This window comes from Hyperolius riggenbachi, chromosome 10 (assembly GCF_040937935.1).
Source record: "Hyperolius riggenbachi isolate aHypRig1 chromosome 10, aHypRig1.pri, whole genome shotgun sequence".
NCBI lineage: Eukaryota > Metazoa > Chordata > Amphibia > Anura > Hyperoliidae > Hyperolius > Hyperolius riggenbachi.
In genome coordinates, this window is record NC_090655.1 from 32,711,503 (window position 1) to 32,729,544 (window position 18,042).

Here is an 18,042-nt window from a genome sequence, read left to right on the forward strand (position 1 = left end):
AAAAAACAATGTTCATAACCGAACATAAAACAGGTCAGAGGGTCACGTTGTCTGAATAAGAAGAGTTTTGGGTTATGGTTAGTTTGAATTAAGGTCTCAACTTTTAGTAGCCAAGGTTCCTATGTGCGTTAAAGATGATTTAACCCATTCGCGTTCCGTCGTTTTCACTTGAGAAATGTTCACCTCCCATTCATTAGCCTATAACTTTATCACTACTTATCACAATGAACTGATCTATATCTTGTTTTTTCTGCCACCAATTAGGCTTTCTTTGGGGGGTACATTTTGCTAAGAGACACTTTACTGTAAATGCATTTTAACAGGAAGAATAAGAAAAAAACTGAAAAAATCATCATTTCTCTGTTTTCAGCCATTAGAGTTTTAAAATAATACATGCCTCCATAATTAAAACATACGTATTGTATTTGCCCATATGTCCCGGTTATTACACCGTTAAAATTATATCCCTATCACAATGTATGGCGACAATATTTTATTTGGAAATAAAGGTGCATTTTTTCCATTTTGCATCGATCACTAGTTACAAGTTTAAAATAAAAAAAAAATAGAAATATTTTATCTTTACATTGATATTTAAAAAGTTTAGACCCTTAGGTAAATATTTAAATGTTTTTTTTTTTTTTTTTTTTTTTTTTTATTGTAATGTTTTTTTTTTTTATATATTAAACATTTTATTTGGGTATTTTTGGGAGGGTGGGATGTAAACTATAGTTTTATAATGTAATTGTGTGTTGTTTTTAATTTTTTTTTACTTTTAGTTGTAGTTTTACTTTTTGGCCACAAGATGGCGGCCATGAGTTTGTTTACATGACGTCACTCCAAGCGTAACACACTTAGAGTGACGCAGGGGGGAGGCAACAGCCAGAAAAAGCACAGCTTCCAAGAGAAGCTGACGCTTTTTCAGCGGGGGAGAGGAATCAGTGATCGGGCACCATAGCCCGATACATTGATTCCGTGGCTACCAAATCCGCGGCCGGGAATGCATGCGCGCGGTCGGCCGCGGGAGCGCGCATGATTCCTGGACGTAGTTTCTACGTCCAGGAACCAAAATAGGTTAAGGTCTCATGTATAGGGGTGTTATCCCGTTATGTTATCTGTTTTAGGTCACATCAGGGAAGGAGGTGTATTTATTAACCATCGGAATTCTTGGGAATCTCTGTACTGTATCCAGGACGCCCAGTCTGCAGTAAAGGAGTCTAACTCATTGTCATCAGAGGCCATCAGTTCCTCCATATACATTGTATCGTTTACCGATGCCGCCCAATGCGAGATATTTGGTGCGAGAGATTTCCAGGTTCTGGCTATCGCTGTTCTGGCTGCCGTCAGAGCATATCTTAAAAAGGACTTTTTGAGTAGAGAGATAGAACCTGGGAGAATGGTAAGCAGTGCGGCTTCAGGTGTGATGATATCGGGGGAGCCTGTAATCCTCTGATAGCAAGCGGAAATGGTGTGCCAAAAGGGTTTGGATGTCTTTACATCCCCACCAGATATGTTCTTGTGTACCGGGGGCGGATTTACATCTCCAGTATATGTGAGACGTATTAGGGTATATCCTAGCTAATGTCGAGGGACATAGATACCAGTTTGACATGAGTTTATAATTGCGTTCCTGTAGCCAAGAGGAGGTGGAGAGTTTATGATTTACTGTAAAAGCTTTGGACCATTGTGCAGGGGAGAAGGTCCGGCCTTATGCTCTTTCCCAGGCAGAGCAGAATGGGGGTTTTCCTCCATTGAGGAAATTATTAAGTAGGCCATAAAGTTGGGATACTAGATGAGGTGGTTTGTGAGCTTGTACGCAAAGTTCCTCGAAAGGGGTTAGAGGTCTGGCATAGTCTCCTCTGGATCTAATTTCTTTTAGAAAAGTCATTGCTTGATATCTACGGAACCAGTTGCCTCCCGAAAATGTCGAGCAGTCCGGAGCAACTGAGGTAAAATGGGGAGGGGGGAATATCTGGCGCAATTGGGGCCAGTTTTCTCGTTTCCAAGAGAGGAATTGCTTACCCCTAATTCCAGGGGGAAAAAGCTCATTGTCGAATTTGGGTGTTAAGGGGCCCAGATATGAGGATATTTTACCCTTGTTTAAGAGTTTGTCCCATATTACCAATGCCTGATGTAATAAGAAAGGAGTAGAGCCTCTGACCCTGTAAGATGGTGGAAGCGAGGGCGAATAATCTGGAAAGGTCTGTTGGGATTTGAATTCCCAGATACGTTAGCGAGCAAGTCTGCCATTTAAAGGGGAATGTACTCCGAATGGTTCCAAATTCCCTGTTTTGTATAGAGATGTTTAAGCCTTCCGTCTTATTGATATTGAGTTTGAAGTTGCTCATAGCCCCATATGTATCACACTCCATGAGAATTTGCGGTATTGAAGTTAGAGGATTGGTAATGTGTATATAAGCAAATCATCTGCATAAAGGGATAGTTTGTGGTTGGTCGTGGTAGTATTAATCCCTGAGATGAGAGTTGTTGCGCAGGGCTATGGCTAAATGTTCCATTACTATAGCATAGAGGAGGGGGGAAAGGGGGCACCCTTGTCTGGTTCCATTGTGAATAGTAAACCGGTCAGAGAGTAGGCCGTTTACTCGCACACGTGCGGAGGGTTTATCATACAAGGCCATGATTTTGGATATGATGTTGGGGCCCAAGCCTATCTGTAAGAGGGATAAGCGTAGAAAGGTCCAATCAACCCTATCAAATGCCTTTTCAGCATCGCATGGTAGAATACAAAGGGGGATCTTTTTTAATTTGGCATAGTAGATAAAGTTGATTGTCCTATTCACATTAATTTTAGCTTCTCTATGGGGTATGAAGCCCACCTGATCACCATGAATCAGAGTGGGCATGAGGGATTGTAGGCGTATTGCTAGTACTTTGGAGAATGCCTTAACATCCACATTTATCAATGAGATAGTTCTGTAATTTTCGCATTTATTGGGGTCTTTCCCTTTCTTGTGGAGTACAGAGATGTGGGCTTCGAGGGATTGGGATGGGAAAGGGCATGATGGTGAGATGGCATTGCATACTTTCGTAAAGTAAGGGGAGAGTTCAGATAAAATTTTTTAAAGAACCTGACTGTGAAGCCGTCTGGACCGGGGCATTTGCCATTTGGCATCGATTTTATGGCATTAATGAGTTCCTCTTCTGTGAGGGGTGTGTCTATGGTGTCAGCAGATACCTGTGGTATTGAGGGAAGTGCTGTTTTATCGATGTATTCTTGTACCCTAAACACCATCTCCTGAGAGGAAATGACGTTCCCACTATTTTGTATATTATAAAGTTCTGCATAAAAGTCTTTGAACGAGGAGGCTATGTCCATGGGGCTATGAGCAATCAGACCTGATTTATTTTGAACTGCTATGACATGGGTGGCATCAGTTTTCATCCGCTATATCTACCTCTCCTGATCTAGTCTGTACTGCGGGAGTGTAAGCCTGGATCCAGTCACCTCCTGTCTGCACCTGACTGACTGATTCTCTCCTGAGATCCTCCATTAGTATTGTCTCTGCGTTTGTTGTCAGTATGTGAAATGGAGCATCCTAGACGGTATCTAATTTCTGTTTTTGTTTTTCAGCCATCGAGGAATATGAGGGGCTCAGAACAGAAAACGAGAGAACAAAAGATGAGGTGAGCACAAAGACTTCTGATTGGCTGCTGCTTGGCTGGCTGAGGGTCTCGGGGGGGGGGGGGGGGGGGAGGAGACACTGCAAAACGCAAACTCTGTGTACTTATGGTCATCAGCTGGGAAACCATAACCGAATCTAAAAAGATTTCCAACCTTGCTAGTAAGATTTGGCCACCAGTGTTTTTTCAGGTGATGTAAGTGATAGGAGTAACATGCTTGGGGTTTAAATCAAATCTCTGACTTTAAAAAGACAAAAATTCAGATACTTACCTTGGTAAGATCCTCCTCCAGAGGCTTCCCACGTCCTCTTCAAAACCACCGCTGGATGCTGGGTCCCCCTGGACCCTCGCTTCTATGCTCCTGTCCATAAACGCCGCATTGCGGAGGTGCAGGATGTCGGGCCTGCACACTAGCATGGAGCTGCTCTGTTTTTTCTGCACAGCCCGAGTGGCCCTGTGATGCTGTCCAGATGCCTGCACAGTGCGGCCGTGCTCGTCCAGGTGCCTGCACAGTGCGGCCGTGCTCGTCCAGGTGCCTGCACAGTGCGGCCGTGCTCGTCCAGGTGCCTGCACAGTGCGGCCGTGCTCGTCCAGGTGCCTGCACAGTGCGGCCGTTCTCGTCCAGGTGCCTGCACAGTGCGGCCGTGCTCGTCCAGGTGCCTGCACAGGGCGGCCGTGCTCGTCCAGGTGCCTGCACAGTGCGGCCGTGCTCGTCCAGGTGCCTGCACAGTGCGGCCGTTCTCGTCCAGGTGCCTGCACAGTGCGGCCGTGCTCGTCCAGGTGCCTGCACAGTGCGGCCGTGCTCGTCCAGGTGCCTGCACAGTGCGGCCGTGCTCGTCCAGGTGCCTGCACAGTGCGGCCGTGCTCGTCCAGGTGCCTGCACAGTGCGGCCGTGCTCGTCCAGGTGCCTGCACAGTGCGGCCGTGCTCGTCCAGGTGCCTGCACAGTGCGGCCGTGCTCGTCCAGGTGCCTGCACAGTGCGGCCGTGCTCGTCCAGGTGCCTGCACAGTGCGGCCGTGCTCGTCCAGGTGCCTGCACAGTGCGGCCGTGCTCGTCCAGGTGCCTGCACAGTGCGGCCGTGCTCGTCCAGGTGCCTGCACAGTGCGGCCGTGCTCGTCCAGGTGCCTGCACAGTGCGGCCGTGCTCGTCCAGGTGCCTGCACAGTGCGGCCGTGCTCGTCCAGGTGCCTGCACAGTGCGGCCGTGCTCGTCCAGGTGCCTGCACAGTGCGGCCGTGCTCGTCCAGGTGCCTGCACAGTGCGGCCGTGCTCGTCCAGGTGCCTGCACAGTGCGGCCGTGCTCGTCCAGGTGCCTGCACAGGGCGGCCGTGCTCGTCCAGGTGCCTGCACAGGGCGGCCGTGCTCGTCCAGGTGCCTGCACAGTGCGGCCGTGCTCGTCCAGGTGCCTGCACAGGGCGGCCGTGCTCGTCCAGGTGCCTGCACAGGGCGGCCGTGCTCGTCCAGGTGCCTGCACAGGGCGGCCGTGCTCGTCCAGGTGCCTGCACAGGGCGGCCGTGCTCGTCCAGGTGCCTGCACAGTGCGGCCGTGCTCGTCCAGGTGCCTGCACAGTGCGGCCGTGCTCGTCCAGGTGCCTGCACAGTGCGGCCGTGCTCGTCCAGGTGCCTGCACAGTGCGGCCGTGCTCGTCCAGGTGCCTGCACAGTGCGGCCGTGCTCGTCCAGGTGCCTGCACAGGGCGGCCGTGCTCGTCCAGGTGCCTGCACAGGGCGGCCGTGCTCGTCCAGGTGCCTGCACAGGGCGGCCGTGCTCGTCCAGGTGCCTGCACAGGGCGGCCGTGCTCGTCCAGGTGCCTGCACAGGGCGGCCGTGCTCGTCCAGGTGCCTGCACAGGGCGGCCGTGCTCGTCCAGGTGCCTGCACAGGGCGGCCGTGCTCGTCCAGGTGCCTGCACAGGGCGGCCGTGCTCGTCCAGGTGCCTGCACAGGGCGGCCGTGCTCGTCCAGGTGCCTGCACAGGGCGGCCGTGCTCGTCCAGGTGCCTGCACAGGGCGGCCGTGCTCGTCCAGGTGCCTGCACAGGGCGGCCGTGCTCGTCCAGGTGCCTGCACAGGGCGGCCGTGCTCGTCCAGGTGCCTGCACAGGGCGGCCGTGCTCGTCCAGGTGCCTGCACAGGGCGGCCGTGCTCGTCCAGGTGCCTGCACAGGGCGGCCGTGCTCGTCCAGGTGCCTGCACAGGGCGGCCGTGCTCGTCCAGGTGCCTGCACAGGGCGGCCGTGCTCGTCCAGGTGCCTGCACAGGGCGGCCGTGCTCGTCCAGGTGCCTGCACAGGGCGGCCGTGCTCGTCCAGGTGCCTGCACAGGGCGGCCGTGCTCGTCCAGGTGCCTGCACAGGGCGGCCGTGCTCGTCCAGGTGCCTGCGCGGCCGTGCTCGTCCAGGTGCCTGCGCGGCCGTGCTCGTCCAGGTGCCTGCGCGGCCGTGCTCGTCCAGGTGCCTGCGCGGCCGTGCTCGTCCAGGTGCCTGCGCGGCCGTGCTCGTCCAGGTGCCTGCGCGGCCGTGCTCGTCCAGGTGCCTGGGCGGCCGTGCTCGTCCAGGTGCCTGGGCGGCCGTGCTCGTCCAGGTGCCTGGGCGGCCGTGCTCGTCCAGGTGCCTGGGCGGCCGTGCTCGTCCAGGTGCCTGGGCGGCCGTGCTCGTCCAGGTGCCTGGGCGGCCGTGCTCGTCCAGGTGCCTGGGCGGCCGTGCTCGTCCAGGTGCCTGGGCGGCCGTGCTAGTCCAGGTGCCTGGGCGGCCGTGCTCGTCCAGGTGCCTGGGCGGCCGTGCTCGTCCAGGTGCCTGCACAGGGCGGCCGTGCTCGTCCAGGTGCCTGCACAGGGCGGCCGTGCTCGTCCAGGTGCCTGCACAGGGCGGCCGTGCTCGTCCAGGTGCCTGCACAGGGCGGCCGTGCTCGTCCAGGTGCCTGCACAGGGCGGCCGTGCTCGTCCAGGTGCCTGCACAGGGCGGCCGTGCTCGTCCAGGTGCCTGCACAGCTGGACTGAGAGAGAGGAATGTGTTCTACCTGATGGATCCCACCTTTCCTGATTCAGACCCATCAATTCATTTGAGCTGTGTCAGAAATGTGTGAGGATCTCGGCCCTCGTAGGACTGGTTTGACATACCTGATCTGCAGGCTTCCCTCTACTGAGCGGTAATAGTACAGTAATTTACTGAAACAATGTCTGGAAGTCTAACCAGCTGTGGAGTAGGTCTCGGCAGTAAGCAGTGTCCTACTACAGCTGTGTTTCACTTCTGGCCAGAATTGTGGTGATTCTTCTGCAGAGAGAGGTTCTGACTCATATACAATTAACTTTTTCACCTGAGTTCTCTCCTAGGAAATTATTTTTTATATTCTCTTTAAAACCACTTAAGGACCGCCTTACGCCCATAGGCGGCGGGTTTAAGTGGTTACTACATGGAAACGGCCGCTCGTACGAGCGACCTTTCCATGTCAGTTCACGGAGACTGTCTCCGTGAACAGTGTGCGAGCCGCCGATCGCGGCTCGCACGCCAAATGTAAACACGCGGGGAAGAAATCCCCGCTGTTTACATCATACGGCGCTGCTGCGCAGCAGCGCCGTAAGTCAGATCGGCGATCCCCGGCCTCTGATTGGCCAGGGATCGCCGTCATTTGATAGGCTGAAGCCTATCCCACAATGCGCAAGACTGATATCCGTCCTGCGCAGATGAATGAGGGAGAGGGAGGTAAGGGGACGGAGGGAGCGCGGAAAACGCTGCGGAGGGGGGCTTTGAAGAGCCCCCCCCCCCCGCTCAGCCACACGGAGCGGCGGCGATCAGACCCCCCCCAGTAAGTCATCCCCCTAGTGGGGAAAAAAGGGGGGGGGGGAAGTCTGATCGCCCTGCCATTAACACGATCTGCGCTGTGGGCTGGAGAGCCCACGCAGCGCAGATCACACAGAACAGGGCTGGTCCTTAAGTTAAACTAACTTTTAAGCATTTTACAATTGAAAAAGTACCCTAAAGTTGAAGGAAAAGTACTATCAAACTTATTCTGAGTATCTTCTTTCTTGCTGGTGGCTTAGAGGGCATGTTATGACAAGTTGTGAAAATATCACCTAGGAGAAAACTCAGGAGAAAAAGTGAATTGTATATGGGCCACTGTCTCTTTCCAGTGTTTGTCATTCTAAATAAAAAGAGAGGGGACCTGTTTAAGTAGCCAGAGAACCAGAGCAGATCTCCGCACCGTATACACTCCAGCCTGCCTATAAAAGCTGGCAGCTTATATTGCAGTAACAATCCCAGTGTGATGGTCAGGTATTCGAAGTAATGTCACTCACAACAGAGGGTACTTGGCCAGCACAGCAATTAATAAATGGGTAACTACTGTAACACTTTTGAGAAACGCTGATCTAGACCATATAAGTAATTATCTCCAAGAGTCAATACCACGGAAAAGTTGTTTGGGGTGAACAATCTACACAAGGGAACAATAAACACTGTAACGCAGGTATAAAATGAATAGCCTCCTCTGTACCTGCAGAGAATTTCATCATCAGATCTTCCACTGATTGTTATGCTGAAGTCAGAGTGAATGTGACCAGTACTAGAGGAATGTGTGCAAAATAGAGGATGTACCTGAAAAGCATTCGTACAAATTCTTCAGTGTTTGTTATATTCACTTTGACTTTTATGTAAGAAATGGTTGAAGATCTGATGATGAGATTCTTTGCTATAGAGGTTTCTATTCATTTTCTTTTTGAATTATATATTGTCCACCGAACAAATTTTTTTTTTTTTTGTAGCCTCGAATTTTGTAGACACACAATGATCTAGGGGCTAATTGACTTACATATCCTAGAAAGAGACAGAAGCGTGTACAGTTTTGTAATCTCACGGATATTTGCATTTTGCAGTGACTATTGGTACTATAAAATGTTTCCATTGCCAATTCTCTATTTTTACAAAACTCCAACTTATTACACAGCACTGAACAATAGATAATTAGGGACGAGTCAGTCAAAAATGATGTGATTTAGGCACACCAGGCACCGCTATAGGCTGTAATTGGAATTACGGCTATAACGTTGCTCATTAACCCCCTTGGCGGTATGCAGATTCTGAGGCTACGTCCGCCAGGAGGTTTTTTGCCCCTCCCCCAAATTTTCTAAACGCTTTAGCTAGCATTTCGCGAGCTAAGCGTATGCTAAAAGTTGCTTTGTAAACCTCCCCCCCCCCCCCCCCCGTGCCCGCCGATCGCCTCCGGCTATACATACCTCCCCACGATCCCGCGGAAAGCGCAGTTTCCCAGTCTGCTTCCGGCGTTGCTGAGATGACATGTCAGCAGCAATCCCGATCGCAGTCATCGCGAAGCCTGGAGCCGAGATTGGGCGGCTGTGCCGGCGTGGGAACGCTGGGGGGTAAGTATAGCGGAAGCTATTGCGGGCGATCGCGGGGGACCGGAGCAACTTTGTGCATATGCTTAGCTAGCGAACCGCTAGCTAAAGCGTATGCCACCATTTTTAAAAAAAAGTTTTTTTTTAAAGTCCTGGGGCCATGTGATCCTCCGGCGGCTACCTCGTGTGTAACACTGCGTTACCACGAAGGAGGTTAAGTAACTTCGGCGCCTTACAGAGACAGAGCCCAAATTACTATGAAGACACTAATTCGCCCACTAGCAATAGGTGACAGCTGAATTATGTCTTTCCCCACAGTCCACAGTGGCCTGGAGGGGGAATAGTAATTAACGCTGCCGGGACTTCTGCAGGAGCAGGTTGAGCTGTTTTTTTTGGCTTTACCCTGCGCCCAAGTATTCTCTTAATTACATGTACACAAATAGGGAAACAGACTACAAGGTAAAAGATTGTGCAATGGACTTCATCTTAAACACTACCTAGGTACAGTCCAAATCCGCAGGAAGGGTACTAGATGAAGGGGCTCATGATCAAGTTGGATACACTGGGGGGGGCGGAGGATCTTGCTAGAGGCTTACAATATAATGACACATGCGCGATATGTATTATCCCTTTCTAATTCTTATTGTCAGTTTTAGGCACCTGATTACATTTAATTGGTAACCTACAGATATTAGCCCAAAGGTGCACAGTTATGGTTGTCCACAGGGGTCGGGATTGTGGGTAATAGTTTGAAGGCGTGTTCTGTACAGGCCAGCGATGCATTCCTGATGTGGTGGCAGAGAATGAAGCAGGCGGCCTAAGAAAGAACAAAGGCCTCTGGGAGGAGTAAGATGGTACAGCACCAATCGATTGTGGTGACTCTTGACTCTGAAGCTTGATGAGGGCTGTCAGGCACCGGCCTTGCGGCAAGCCTGGAGATACGGTTCCCGACTGCGGGTTTGACCAGATCAAGCTGGGAGCAGCCTTATTCAAGCTAAAACAAGGCTGTGACCCCTCAGAACACTTCTCACTGCCACTAGACATTTCCACTCTGCTGTCGAGCAATCTGCACGCAATCTGCATTTTCGTATTCTGGTCAGCTTTGCGCTTTAGGCCGATCACGAGAACGCCACGCACACACACAGTACAATCGTACAGTAGCAAGACACAATCAGGCACTGAACTTTGTAATGCAAGTTACACTGAAGACTCTTCTAGGCTAGGAGCGTTAGCTTAGTACAGCAGAATTCAAACTTATTGAATAACGATTTAATATTTCAGAAAAAGTGGAACAATGCAGAAAATGTATACAAAAGATTACAAAACAAAGTAAAAAGTTACAAAGATAAAAGTTACGATACACAAAAGGATATTTGCCTAAAAATAAATCAGGAATCAAAATCAGACCAACAGGTAGCCGACCACCTGTATAGGCTGCATCGTGGTCGGGTAATTTGTCTAAGGCCTCTTGCACACTGCAAGCGATTCCGATTCAAGTTCCGCTTTTTAATCGGTTTTTACATCCGATTCAGATTCCGATTTGCAGTGTGCAGGGAGCAAACTGCAAATCGGAATCTGAATCGGATGTAAAAACCGATAACAAAGCGGAATCTGAATCAGTATCGCTTGCAGTGTGCAAGAGGCCTTAGTGTTTCCTTGCTAGCGGCTAGGTAGGCATTTCCTAATTAAATGTCCAGGTTCCTTTGCCTATTGAATGTAACTGGTCTATTTAATGCAGACAATGGCAGCTTCTTTGCTCTGCACTGGATGCAAATGTAATTTACATCTACATACAGACTCTCATTAGCAGTTTCCTGGAGCCAGGTGACACCTTCAAAAGCCAGACTAGCTTTTAGCAGACATACATATCTGACACAGGCAGAAAAATGAAAAAAATATGTTCCTGTATTATCCTTAACATTATAACTAGCTGCAATCATGACAAGGGCCATTCTCACGTAAAGGGAACCTAAACTGAGAAAGATATGGACTTTTCCTTTTAAAATAATACCAGTTGCCTGACTCTCCTGCTGATCTTGTGTCTCTAATACTTTTAGCCACAGCCCCTGAACAAGCATGCAGATCAGGTGCTCTGACTGAAGTCAGACTGGATTAGCTGCATGATTGTTTCAGGTGTGTGATTCGGCCACTACTGCAGCAAATTGATCAGCAGGAGAGTCAGGCAACTGGTATTGTTTAAAAGGAAACCTCCACATCCCTCTGTTTAGGTTCCCTTTAAGTGATTAGCGGGTTATTCTCCCTAATCGCCAAAGCACTAGCGAAGTAACCACCTTAGGGCAGTGATCTCACTGCCATGATTACCGCCGATCACGGGTGTTTCGCGATTAGCGCAAAACGTGTTCCCTGCAGCCTTTTGCTGCGATTCATGAGTGATCGCGATAGTGCTTATAAAAGCGCTAATCGCTCTGAATCGCGAGCGTACAGTGATTTTATCGTGCTAATGGCTGTAAAATCACCCACACAAAACAGTAGCGCTAAGTGATACAGTTTTGCGCTTTTAATTGTGAATGAGCCCAAAGACCTCAGGAGATTGATATTGGATAAAGTGGGTGGATAGAGGTGATAAAATGCTAGATTAGTTGGGGAGGGAGTTTAACCCTTTAGCAGCCAGTTTATTTAGAAGCTTGCAAGTGCTCCAGACCTATTTATTTCAGCTCATTTTTTTATTTCTTTGTTAAAGGGGAACTTCAGCCTAAACAAACATACTGTCATTAAGTTACATTAGTTATGTTAATTAGAATAGATAGGTAATATAATCTTTTACCCACCCTGTTTTAAAAGAACAGGCAAATGTTTGTGATTCATGGGGGCAGCCATCTTTTTGGTTGAAAGGAGGTGACAGAGAGCATGAGACACAGTTCCAACTGTCCAGTGTCCTGATAAACCCCCCCCCCCCCCCCCAGCTGCACGCACTAGGCTTCAAATGTCAAATTAAAAATGTCAACAAAAAAAAAATTGCACCAAAACAGCAGAACGAGAACAACATCAGAAATCCCATCATGCTTTGCAGCTAAAAATGAGGCTTGTATAAGAGAAACAGTTCTGATGCTGTGAAACTGTTAAACACTAGACCTTTTCAGTGCTGCTGAGTCGATTTTTAGTCTGGAGGTTCACTTTAAATTTCCCTGGTTCAATCTGTTTTTATGGCCCCTTGTCACCAGGGGTCAGTGTGAGAAAATAACAGATGACTTCTGCTTTCATTTGCTGTGTTTTTCTGCTAGCAGAGAGAGATCAAAGCATTCCAAGAATTTACAACACGACGAGTTCTGCCTACTGAGGCCAAAAGCAGTGTACTTAACTCAAACCAGATAACTCTATTGAAGCTGGTAATGAGTTAAAGATCTAATTAGTGGAAACGAGATTTAATACTGTGAAAATTTTGTGGTTTCACTTTCTGCTTATAAATGTGCATGCTGTGCCGCAAACTTTTTAACCTCATCGGCGGTCCCGCGCCAGGTACTTAACTGAGATCAAGTAAAGGGGCCCATACACCGGTCGATTTTAGCCATCGACCAATGGCCGATTCTACCGTTTTGATCGAATCGGCTACAAATCAATGCAGCAGAATGCATGATCGATCGGCAGATCGATCAATTTCTAACCGATTTCGATCGACCCAGATTTTCCATCCGGACCAATCACATCGATCGGCTGCTGGCAGCTGATCGATGGCCTATAGGGTTGCATTGGATCGAATGGTGCAACACTGCATTTCAATCGAATTTCAATAGATTTCATTATGAAATCTATTGAAATTCGATTCCTACTGTGTGGCACACATCAGATACATTCCTGTCAGATTCAACCTGATAGGCATCTGACAGAAATCTAATCTGATGGTCGAATCTGCTGCACATCTATCAGTGTATGGCCACCTTTAAGGCAAAACAAACATGCGCTCTGCTATAGGACAGCCCCATTTGGTACAATGCTCTGTAGTTCTGTATCTCTGCACAGTGCATAGCGTGCTGTACTGAGAGAGAAACTTAAAGGACATCCGAGGTGAAAATTAAACTGATGAGAAAAACAATTGTATATCTCCTCCTCCTCCTAAAAATGACTTTTTAGATATCCCACAGTTTTTTATTTTATCTAAATCTAGTTTTTAAGTTTTTACTGTTTCATTGACTCTGCTCAATGACACCTTCCATTCCAGAGCTCAAATCTATAAATTCACCCTTTTTATCTTTCTTGCTCTCAGAAGCCGTTTACTGACAGGAAAGTTAGTTTTTAAGTGCAAGCATCTGCACAGATACATAGAGGCTCCCTTGGACCTACATAGGAGAGTAGCTGAGCTTTAATAGGGCTATGAAACTTGTTGTCCCCATTGTACGTGCTGCATTGTTACAGCAGCAGTGATGATCGCAGTGGATTCAAATGCAAAAATGTATATTTTTTATACCTTGAAAGCAACGTCTTATTCTTTGTGTGCAAATGCATTTAACACCTTTTGTGATGTTAAATAGTGACAGGTGCAGGGATTGTTGTCCCCGTAGATATGTCATTTGCGTCTATTGCGCAGTGACTGTCCCTGACCCTTTATGCAAGCCGCGCCAAATATCCTATTGTATGGTTTGGTGGAATGCTCTATACATTGTCGCAAACATTCACTTAAGTTTGGCGTTATTGTGTCTCTGCAGTTCGACAAGGTTAAGCAGGAGCGTGACGACGCGGTCAGGAAACTGGAGGAATTCAGTAAAAGTGAGTAACATTCTGTAACCGGGGAAACTATCGCGGGTGTCGGTCATTTTATAGCTTTCGTTTAGTAGCCTTTATTTGTGTTTAATTGCATTTGGCTGAAATGTTATTAGGCTGGGTTCATGTTGTACTGCATAACATGCATCACTTTTTCCGTTTGGATGGATGTTTGTTAAAGCCAGTGTTCTCTCCAGGCTCTTTTAGACTAGATTTGATGAGCACCCGGCTGTCATCGGCTCAACACCTTCTCTGCTGTAAGCAGAGTTATGCAGAGAAGTGCCGGCCCTGCATTCTCTCATCTTGCCCCACCCGGCTACTTTTTCATGCCACCCGGCTGGAAAACATTTCTGGGGACAACACTGGTTAAAGCGTATATGAAATAGCTGAAAATGAAAAATGTATACATACCTGGGGCTTCCTCCAGCCCCCTTCAGCTGTCTTCCGCCTCCTGAATCCTCCCTGTAACTTGGGCTAGTCAGTGCAGGCGCAGTGTGGCCGCCAGGGCTGTGGAGTCGGAGTCGTGGAGTCGGGCAATTTTGGGTGCCTGGAGTCTGAGTCGGGAACAAATGCACCGACTCCGACTCCTAATGAATTTGTAACTGTAATTAAAGTAGAAAATATGATAAAATGTTCTATTTCTCAGATAATAGTCATTAAAAATAATGTATATATACAGTAATAGCTGTGCGTAGTCCACAAAAATGAAATAAACCAATCAAAATTAGTTACTTGTGCTGCTTCAATAAAGCAGTCCCCGTATTTTTAAGGTCAGATATACATATCTGTGACTGTATATATGATGTCTACACAGGAATCTCTTATATATACTAAATAACATCTATGCTGTAAGAATAAAGCCTGATGTGTAGCTGTGTCACTAATAGAGATGGACAACGAGATGGAAATAATTCTGCATTGATGCTGATTTATGCAAATGTATGCACTCCCTTTGCTGATGAAATCAAATAATTTGATATGTTGTTAAAATTTGGTTTGGTGACTACAAATTAAAGGGTAACTGAGACGGATGAAAAGTAAAGTTTTATACATACCTGGGGCTTCCTCCAGCCCCCTTCAGGCTAATCAGTCCCTCGCTGTCCTCCACCACCCGGATCTTCTGCTATGAGTCCTGGTAATTCAGCCAGTCAGCGCTGTCCGGCCGCATGCCACTCCCACAGCCAGGAACATTCTGCACCTGCGCAATAGTGCTGCACAGGTGTAGTATGCTCCTGGCGGCAGAATGTGTGCATGCGCACTACGCCTGACTGGCTCAAGTACCTGGACTCATAGCAGAAGATCCAGGTGGTGGAGGAGGACAACGAGGGACTGATTATCCTGAAGGCGGCTGGAGGAAGCCCCAGGTATGTATAAAACTTTAATTGCATCTGTCTCAGGTTTACTTTGTTACACAGTAGTACTATACTCTACATATGCACTCTCCAGAGAGCTGCAGGGAATCCACTGAGAATGCTGTGCACATTGAACACAGAGGTGTTGTCTGTTTACAATCTCCTCATTCCCCTGCAGAGTACCTGCACATCATTCTTACATGTACCCACACTTACATTGCCTAGGGCCTGATAGATGTTCTTTGTTCCGGTTGGTACCTTTTACAAGTACTCTTACCAAGGACTAGTTTTAGTCTAAAGGGAATAAATATAGTAGTCTACATATCCTTCTCACTTCAGTTGTCTTGTAAAATTCCTAAGCGTTGTCAGTTAAGAGACGAATTTCATGTTACATACTTTTAATCAACAAAATTGTAATATGCAAATTAGAGGAGTCGGAGTCGGTGGAATACTAAACTGAGGAGTCTGAGTCGGTGGATTTTTGGACCGACTCCACAGCCCTGGTGGCCGCACGCTCCCCCATCGTGCTACCGCGGACAGGAGCGTTCTACTCTTGTGCAGTCGTACTTTGCTGAATGCTCCTGGCGACGGAAGCATATGGCCAGGCCACGCATGCACTGTAAGCCCCGACTCCTGAAGTTACCCAGATCAATATCGGAGGAGCGAGGCTACAGAGGACGGTGAGGGACAAATCAGGCCAAAGGAGGGGGGGGGGGGGGGCGGCTGGAGGAAGCTCCTGGTATGTATACATTTTTTTTCCATTTTCTGTTATCTCAGGTTTCCTTTAACCATTTAATTTAATTTAAGCCTCTGGACATAAAGGCTACATCCAGAAGGCCATGTGCGCTCCCGCGGCCGATCGAGCGCATGGACGCGCGCTCCCGGCCCACAGTTCGTTAGCCGAGGGATCAATGAATCGGGCCATGGTGCCCGATTAGTGATCCCTTTCCCCTGCAGAAAAAGCGACGGCTTCTCTCGGAAGCCTCGCTTTTTCTGCCTCTTACGTCCCCCTACGTCCCTCGAAACCACATGTCGAACTCCAGGCCTGGAGGGCCAGATCCATGCCAGTGTTTGGGATGGACTGAGAAAGAAAGGAATGTGTTCTACCTGATGGACCACACCTTTCCTGAGAAAGCCCATCAATTCATTTGAGCTGTATCAAAAATGTGTGAGGATCTCGGCCCTCGTAAGACCGGTTTGACATCCCTGCCTAAGTGTACTTTTTACGCTTAGAGTGACGTAATTGTAAACTAACTCATAGTAAAACTACAACTACATGTAAAAAAATACACATTTACATAAAAAAATTACAGTTTACATCCCACCCCCCCAAAAATACCCAAATAAAATGTATAATAAAAAAATTACAATAAAAAAATGTAAATATTTACCTAAGGGTTTAAACTTTTTAACCACTTTACCCCCGCCCGTACGAATTTCTCCGTCCCTTTTTCCATGCTTTCACCCCCAGGGATGGAGAAATCCGCGCTCCCGCCGCTGCCCGCGCTCCCGCTCGCTCTAGCGCGCACTCCCGCTCGTAAACACGCCGCCGGCCGCTCGCCCGGAGATCAATGAACGGGAAAATCCATTCCCGTTCGTTGATCTAAGCCCTGCAATGATCCGCTGCTTCTCCAATAAGCAGCGCGATCATTGTGAAGAAAAAACAACTTTCCCAGCCTCCTAGTACTTCCTCCAAGCGTCCAGAAGGACGCTTGGAGGTCGTATTAAACAAAAAGTTACTGTTGCCATCTTGTGGCCAAATAGTAAAACTACACCCTAAAGCATTTTTCACATACAAATACATTACTTATACACAAAAAAATAACTCCTTACCTCCCACACTCCCCATTTTTTTTTTTTTTTGTAATTAAATTTTTCTTTAAAAATTTACAATTAAAAAAAATACATAAATAGTTACCTTAGGGACTGAACTTTTTAAATATTTATGTCAGGAGGGTACAACACTGTAACTTTATAAACTACGGGCTTGAAATTGGGGATGGACGCAAAACTGAAAAAAATGCACCTTTATTTCCAAATAAAATATTGGCGCCAAACATTGTGATAGGGACATAATTTAAACGGTTTTATAACCGGGACAAATGGGCAAATACATTTCATGGGTTTTAATTACAGTAGCATGCTTTATTTAAAAACTATAATGGCCGAAAACTGAAAAATAATGAATTTTTTCCCACATTTTTCCTATTTTCCCATTAAAACATATTTAGAATAAAATAATTCTTGGCATAATGTCCCACCTAAAGAAAGCCTAATTGGTGGCGTAAAAAACAAGATATAGTTCATTTAATTGTGATAAGTAATGATAAAGTTGTTATAGACGAATGAATGGAAGGAGCGCTGAAAGGTGAAAATTGCTCTGGTGCTCAAGGGGTAAAACACCTTAGTGGTGAAGTGGTTAAAGAGAACCAGAGATGAAGCACCCTCATGTATTTTACCTTATAAATCAGTGGGAACATGACAGTAAACACCTAATCTGCTCTTTGTTACATTGTTCTCTGTTTAATTTGCCTGTTATCACCTCTAAGATAAGAATCCCGACTAAGCAGTCGGCTGGCTTTGCTACAGAAAGATTATAGCTTAGACTGTGTTCTTTTGTGTCTTTTCAAGTCCAAGCCTGCCCCCTGCTGGCTTTGCTCAGAAATCATTATAGCTGAGTCATTATAGCAAAGCCAGACTCAATGCACAGTCCGGGATTCTTATCTCAGCTAGATAACAGACACTTTTAGCAGTGAGGATGAAACAGAGGGCAGGGTAGGTGTTTTCTCTAATGTTCCCACTGATTTCTATGGTAAAATACATGAGGGTGCTTCGTCTCTGGTTCACTTTAAATATGCATGTAAAGATGAAATATATCATTTTTTTATTATTATAAACTTGTAAATAGTGACGGATGCAAAACGGAAAAAATGCACCTTTATTTCCAAATAAAATATTGTCGCCATACATTGTGATAGGGACATAATTTAAACGGT

The 18,042-nt window shown here is 47.6% G+C and overlaps 1 protein-coding gene across 5 annotated transcripts in view; it reads left to right on the forward strand.

Moving 5' to 3' along the window:
* The window catches only part of SHTN1 (shootin 1), a 175,792-nt gene that overhangs the window by 38,135 nt on the left and 119,615 nt on the right, over positions 1–18,042 (forward strand). For all 5 annotated transcript variants that reach the window (XM_068258154.1, XM_068258155.1, XM_068258157.1 and 2 more), the window contains exons 2-3: positions 3,593–3,645; positions 13,640–13,700. In XM_068258154.1, the coding sequence (XP_068114255.1) occupies positions 3,593–3,645; positions 13,640–13,700 (114 nt within the window). The remainder of the gene's footprint in view (positions 1–3,592; positions 3,646–13,639; positions 13,701–18,042) is intronic.